Consider the following 7,850-nt stretch of genomic DNA (forward strand, 5'->3'; position numbering starts at 1 on the left):
TTTAATAATATTTTACAATATTGTAGGTGACATTTATAGGGGGAAATGGTGGGAGGTAAATTAATTTTGAATAAATTATTATTTGTTAATTAATGTTACTTATATTGCAGGAGTGGGTATACTAAATGATTCCCCTCTGCTATCCAACACTTTCCCTACTGTTGCATTCGCTGGAATGGGAATAGTAATTTTTACCCTCCCGCTATCCAACACTTTCCCTACTGTTGCACTCACTGGAGTGGGAATAGTAATTTTTACCCACCCGCTATCCAACACTTTCCCTACTGTTGCACTTACTGGAGTGGGAATAGTCATTTTTACCCTCCCTCTATCCAACACTTTCCCTACTATTACATTTGGTGGAGTGGGAATAGTACATTATTCCCACCCGCTATCCAACACTTTCCCTACTGTTGCACTCACTGGAGTGGGAATAATTATTTTTTACCCTCCCGCTATCCAACACTTTCCCTACTGTTACACTTGGTGGAGTGGGAATAGTAATTTTTACCCACCCACTATCCAATACTTTCCCTACTGTTGCACTCACTGGAGTGAGAATAGTAATTTTTACCCTCCCGCTATCCAACACTTTCCATACTGTTGCACTCACTGGAGTGGGAATGGTAATTTTTATCCACCCGCTATCCAAAACTTTCCCTACAGTAACACTCATTTATATTATAGGTATATATGCATGTTTATTTTTTACATTACATTTATTATTCAATAATTTTAAAGTTTTTAAAATATTTTCAAGTATCTTTTACTTAATTATATTTATTATTTAATTAATGTTATATTACTATTAAGACATTTTAAAAAGTCGCTATTTTAGCAAACTATGAGGGTCATTAAGATAACGGACGGATCGCCACCGGCCGTATGGCGGTGGCGATCCGCCCGCAAAATCCTACCACCCGCATGACTTTTCCTCCCGCCACATTACGATGGCGGGGGGGACCCCGGCAGACGGGAAGACCGTCCACCGGTTTTCTGCCGGTAGGCAATCCGCCCGATTGCCTACCGGGCGGAAAAGCCCATGAATATGGTGGCGGTGCCTTGCAGGCACCGCCATCCATAATATAATCATTGCGGTGAACTACCTTTCCATGGCGGAGACTCCGTCATGGAAAGGCAGGCGGTTCTGTCCATGGGGGCCCGTTGCGTGCCCCCAGGGTGTTGGGGGGGTGAGTGATGCACATGGGGGGGTGACAGGCACCGCGCAGTGCCTGTCACGTTGTGCATTCAAATGCACAACATGCATTTTACACATTGCGGCACCGCCCGCCGCAATGTTTAAAATGTGGGATGCGCCCGCCAGACTGGCGGGCGCATACTAATGCCACCTGTGTGGCCGCCGTGACAATGGCGGGTGGTCCCCTTTCCCGATACGGTGGCGGGCGGACAAGGTCTGCCCGCCATCGTAATGGACCCCATAATTATTAACAATGATATTTAGGACTCAATATTTTTGTACTTACCTGTTTGTGGATAGGAAGTCGATATTCTGTAATTCAATATTTTTACCTCGATATTGTGGCAGGTCGATATTCTTCTCCTCGATATTCGGTCAGTGTTCCAAAATATATATAAGGAGAGGTGGAATGAAAAAGGAATGAAAAGAAAGAAAGAATACTGGAATTAAGGACAGGTGGAATGGAAGGAGAAAGGAGAGAATTAAAGAAATAATAATATAAAGTAGAAAAGATTAAAAGAAAGAGCAAAGAAGAAACAAAGAATAAAAGATAGATAGAGAAAAGGAATTAATGGAAGGGGGAGGAATTACCACCCCCTTCATAGAAAGGGTCGGAATCACTCACTTTACTCGAACACTCATTGCCATATGATTCAGAGTGGCAGTTTATATTTCTAGTTGCTCCCTTGTTTACCAGTCTGCTATGACTATGAGGTGGGCTTTTCAGATAGATTGATTGAATGGTTTATGTAACACTTGGTACCCCAGAACACAAGCAGAGTATTATTATTTCCTACTCAGGTGTACTACGAAAAGTTCTTCCTGGATTCACTGATTCATCGTGATAACGGTCTAGCAAATCATATATTCGTTATCCAAATATGCTAGTGATAGAAACTCTTAACGAGAGAATTATGGACATGCACTCAACTAGGACACCATGTGAAAGCAAGAACTCTGGGTCACAATCAGTGTGCAGGAAATGTAGTGAGCATCTCGAAATATAAAGTTAATACAGTACAGTTTCCCACAGCATGAGGAGAGGTTAGACTTTACCTATATTTAACAATTACTAGGCGCAGAAACTATTAATGGCCTTATTTAGACGTTGGCGAGTCCCCTGCCTTTCCATTAGGGAAGCGGAGGCCATGACTTCTGCCTCCCAGGAGCGTGACCATCTGCCCCATTTAGAGATCCCTGCCTGCTCAACTAACTTTTTTGTTCAGAAAACAAAATCCCAAAGTGAAAGTTTGTTTTTTCCTGCACAAAATGTAAATGGTCCGACACGGACAAAGCTTTGTCCCTGGGTCCATTTAATATTTTCCTTGCCACGGGGCAGGGAAAATGAGTGATGGTAGTCTCGGCCTCAATTGTGGGATAGACCATCACGGTACCCAGTGGTCCTGTGGCCTATGGACTCCTGGATAAATAGGTTTACTGCCGCAGAGCCAGCAGAGGCTCCACGGACGGTAACCCAGCAGTTAACATGTCTCTTAATATAGCGGGGTGCGTATGGGTTTAGTAGGGCAGGAGGACACTAAGGTGCCGATTCCGATCCGTTAAAAATATTCCCCGTACGAATCGTATCCGGATTTTTTACGTACGAATCATGCAAGTCCCGTACAAACTGGCAAGTACGATTCGTATGTTAAAAAATCCATATGAATCGCATTGGGAAAATTCCCCGACACGTCCTCGGGTCGGAAAAAGTGTCCGACACGTCCCCGGCCAGTTTTACGTACGAATCGGGAAACTGAAGTCCGAGCGCGCAAGTACGATCCGGCCCGTCCGTCCGAATGCACAACCGTATGGAAAAAACGCCGTACGGAGCGAACTTCCATAGCAACCCTGGAGACGTCCAAACATGTGCCCGCATACGCGCCGAACAACCCCCCGACACACCCCCCCAAGTACGCGCCGTACACCCAGCACCCCCATGTACGCACCGTACCCCCACCCCACCCCCATAGGCACGGAGCGTACCCCCACCCCCGTAGGTACGGAGCGTACCCCCACCCCACCCCATAGGTACGGAGCGTACCCCCACCCCCCGTATGTACGGTGCGTACCCCCAGCGCAAAGCACTGGGGGTACGCACCGTACATACGGGGGGTGGGGGTACGCACCGTACATACGGGGGGCGGGGGTACACACCGTACATACGGGGGGTGAGGGTACGCACCGTACATACGGGGGGCGGGGGTAGGTACCGTACATACGGGGGGTGGGGGTACGCACCGTACATACGGGGGGCGGGGGTACGCACCGTACATACGGGGGTGGGGGGTACGGTGCGGACGTGTAGGGATGGGGGTACGGTGCGTACCGGGCCCCCTTTTCGCCGTGCATCGTGGCGTACTTAGCTTTTCCGGCACTTTTTGGGTCCCGTAAAAATATTGCCGTGCGAAGTGCTGTGGGTACGAATCGTACTTGCTGGTCCGTAAAACGCTGCCTGACTCCGTGCGAATGTCGCGTACGCGGTGTTCCGGATCGGAATTGTGGGTATATTTTAGCCGGTCGGTGTTTTTTACGATTCATACGGAAATGGTGTTTCTGTACGAATCGTACTTGCGGGTTTGTAAGGTGGTTTTCCCGGGTACGAGTCGGACGGAGAAAACGCTCCGTCCGACGATTCGTACCCGGTTTTTCCAGGATCGGAATCGGCACCTAAATATGGTGCAGGGGCGGCTCCTCCGTTGGAGCGGAGGAGTGTCACCCCACTTATATTTCCCCCAAAGAGGAACAATAACATGGTAATTCATTACCATTTTATTTTTCATCCTTCCGTCCTGAACCAAGCGTGGGGACGGGGACGGGGCTGCTGCGGAATTACAGCAGCAAGGAGGAGGGTGGGCTGTGTGTGCACTTTTCAATGTGCGCATGTCCCTTTGGCTGGCCTTCTGGTGATGGCCAGCCAGACATGCGCAATTCGAAACCTCTAACCCAGCTGTCTAAGGACAGTGGAGTTAGAGTAAGTGCAGGCCTCCAGGGCACTGGGGAGCGCTGAGTGAGGCCGCTCCCTCCAATCAGGGCACTGCTGTCACAGCATGAGAGCAGCGTCAGGATTGGTGACCGCACTGCAGCATCCAGTTCCTCAAAAGAAGTCCGGAGTGGAGGGTGTCGGTTCAGGTAAGTTTTATTTTTAATATTAATATTTGCGCATGCGCCCACCACTGACCACAGCGCTCCATTGCTTCACAGCTAAGTTCACACTACATAAATACCAATACATACATTAAAATGGACACCATTGATTGCCCCCTGACGCAAAGTAGCATAAGATGCTATTTGTGCTGCTTTATGAGCAACTTTCCAGCGCAGCAGAAGTATATAAGATTGTGCCTTAGAAGAAGGGAGTCTTCGTAGGACGATCAAGCCCAAAGTTTCCAACTTTCAGTTCAGACCTCACAAACCATCCTCCATATGCACACCCCCTGTTTCATCTGAACGGGCGAGGCAGGGAGCTTTTTCATGCACTTTGCCTTGGATAACTTAAAATGAATTGAAGGCTCCCAGTTTTCCATGTTACTGCCTTTTATAGATAAACACAGACAGAAAACAATTTCCCTGCCTGTATTTAATTTTAAAAGTGGATTAAAACGAAAACTATGCCTTGTTTGACTGATTCTCAAAGCTTTTAGTCATGAGTTCTAGGCCAATATCTAATGATAGGTTTGGGAGTTAAAAGGCGAGCATCAGATGTGCTTGTGTATGTTCTGCAATGTTCACATTTTCAGACGAGTGTAGTTATATATATGGTACCCACAGCATTAAAACCCACAAGGCGTTCATGTATTAGTGCACCTTTATCAGTTACATCTATGCAGCAATATACTACTTGCAGCTTTATTTTTCACAAACCCCAAAATAACAAGCATATGCCTATGAGAGCTATTGGCTTTGGCAGTGATTTGTAGCCATGCTGTACAGCAACGTGGATGCTTTGCAATGTGGATAAAACTTATTCAAGAAAGCACACTGATGCATCCAGGGCTGAAGTCTTTTTTTTGTTAAAGTGCATTAGCGCTGGATGTATCATAGTATTTTTTATTATTATTATTTTTAGTCATGCTGCACAGCAGCCACAAAGCTGTACAGCATGGCTATAAATCATTGCCACAGCCAATAACTCTCATAGGTGAGACATGTTGGGCTGTATATAATATCTCTCGCAAGCAAGAGTACATGCAGTGCATGCGTTGTCACCAGTGTTAAATTTGATCTGGTAGCTGCCGGTGGGAGCCACCAGCACTTTCATGGGGGGACCAGCACTTACTTTCCAGCACCAGATATTTGCCGAGTGCAAGAGAGGGGAAAACACAAATGGGAAAGACAGAGGAAGAGAAAGACGGCAAAACCGTCACAAAGGAAGAAAGCATGAATGTGGAAGAGCAAGACAAAGGGACAGGGAGTGTCTGGTAGCGGATTAAGGACTACAAGCCCTGTTATTTGGCGCGCTGACATTTCATTGTACTAGTTACAGGCTTCTGAGCATAGTTCCGAGCATCGGCACTCTTTCTTTCACAAAATTAGCACTGGCTGTGGCGGACAAGACCTAAAAATGGATAAACATGGATAAATACAGACTGAGATGCCAAAAAAGTAAATACTAGACAACAAGAGCCTTGCAGGCCATCAGACATGTCTGCAAATACGTAAAGGCCTTAATAAGCAGTTTTAGAGAAAATCGAAAGACTTTCATTGGCATAAGTTTCCGAAGTGGTTGTCTGAAGAGGTTACTACTGAACTAGACCCCTAGCTGTTTATATTGCTCCACAGTCCTTGAAACAGAAGCCCCCAATATCAAGCTGAAAGAAGCTAGCTTTGTCCAAAAAATCTAAATATATTTTCAGGGCATTAACTATCAGCTCGTTATTCTCACAGTAGACGAATAAGTCCGAAAGCTGACGCTGGACCCCTGTCCTGTCTAATGTGACTAAAGTCTCACAATAAAGCAGGATGTTAAGGTGTCCCTCCTGGACAATGCTTTAGGGAGGTCCACTATTTACAGGGCCACAAGGAGGGGCCCCGCACAAAGCCCTCTCTTTAGCCCATTTGAGGTATCAATTTTATCAGGAAATTGCACTTCCTTATAAAAATGAGCCTTTGCCCATGTGTGAGAGCTTCAACCAAGCAGAGCATTGAATGTGGCATATCAGCTCTCAGTTTGATGCATATGACTGACGCACAGGCAGCGCTGATACGTAGCGTTGAACGCTGCGCGGGATGCAACGGAGCAAGCAAACAAGCTCCTCTATCATTGATGCCTGTGACTCAGGCTGGTCATAAATCAAGTAATGGCAAGAAAGTGAGAAACTCTGTGGTTTTGCATCAATTTAAACTGTCGGTGGAGGATGTGGTAGTTAAGCTGCAATATTCTGCCGACATGTCATAGTTTTGGGGGTACCCCCACAATTATCATTTAGCTTCCTCACCATCTACAAAATGTTTCAAAGGGTCCTATATTTCTACCCCACCAACCCCCAGGGGCTTTGCCACTCTCCGCCAATACCTTCTAAATTGCGTTCCTTTGGATCCAATGCCCAGGCACGTGGCAGAAGTAAACAATGAAACCTGGCTAAAACAAAACCCAGTGGACACAGAAATATTTCACGTGTTCGACATGCACATTTGCCCTGATTGTTTCACTTGTATTTTTTCTCCCTCTTCTTAGCTCTTATCTTACCAAGTCATTATTAAGGAATGTTACATACATAAATGGTTTGTTATAGCTTATTTCAAATGTTGTTCCCATTTTTCAGGGTCCAGATGAGCTGAGCATCAGCGCCGGAGATGTCGTGAACGTGGTGTCCGAAGGAGAAGATGGCTGGTGGATGGTGGAACGGAATGGAGAACAAGGATTTGTGCCTGGGTCCTACCTGGAAAGAATATGAAGAGATGATGATTGTTTTATTAAGGCGTCCCAAAGCAGACCTTGAGTTGACAGTCAAACAAGACCTGTGTAGCCGACGACTTCTGGCTCGCCACCACGTCCGAATAATGAAACAGTGCGCCCAGGATCCTTGAGGCATTTATATCCAGATTTAGGGGCACGGTGACCCACTAATGGAAACCGCAGTCTCATCCTAAGAACATCTGAGAAATGAAGGCAATTAGCGAGAACGTTTTGTCAAAAATACCATAATGAGACCTCTGATTGGAATGACAAACACAGAGGCGGGCATTAGCATCCATCTCCAATGAGAAGGAAAGCATTGTAGATGGCGTGTCGGGAGCGCCTATTGTCTTATGTGCACTAAAGAAAGAACCTTCTTATTGAGAGCCTGAACTTGAGACTCATTTCTTTACACATTTCTGGTAGAAGATCGGCTTGATGAAGCTCAAGGTTCTCCTGCCGTCAGGCGAACATCATTGCACTGGCCCAGGCTTGTGTTGTATTGTATTCTTTATTAGCCGTTCGATTAATTAAAATCATTACAGTAAAATATACATTACTTTTTATCCATCCCACCCACCGTTCTCAAGCCCCAGCACAAGGCTATTTCAAGGTGGAATATATTCCATCATATACATCAGAAGTTCCATTGTTTGGGAGGAAGGGAGAGCGACTCGTTTTGAGTACACTAGAACTCGTATGTCAATTCCAGATCCCGAAGCTGCAACAAAATTAAAAAAATTATAATGCAGAGAC

General features: G+C 46.0%; 1 protein-coding gene across 1 annotated transcript in view; it reads left to right on the forward strand.

Moving 5' to 3' along the window:
- Positions 1-7,480, forward strand: part of PSTPIP1 (proline-serine-threonine phosphatase interacting protein 1) — a 632,908-nt gene extending 625,428 nt beyond the window's left edge. Inside the window, exon 15 of the mRNA XM_085644041.1 lies at positions 6,961-7,480. Coding sequence (XP_085500167.1) covers positions 6,961-7,092 — 132 coding nt within the window. The 3' untranslated portion in view covers positions 7,093-7,480. The remainder of the gene's footprint in view (positions 1-6,960) is intronic.
- Positions 7,481-7,850: the final 370 nt, after the last annotated feature.

This window comes from Triturus cristatus, chromosome 3_1 (genome assembly GCF_964204655.1).
Source record: "Triturus cristatus chromosome 3_1, aTriCri1.1, whole genome shotgun sequence".
NCBI lineage: Eukaryota > Metazoa > Chordata > Amphibia > Caudata > Salamandridae > Triturus > Triturus cristatus.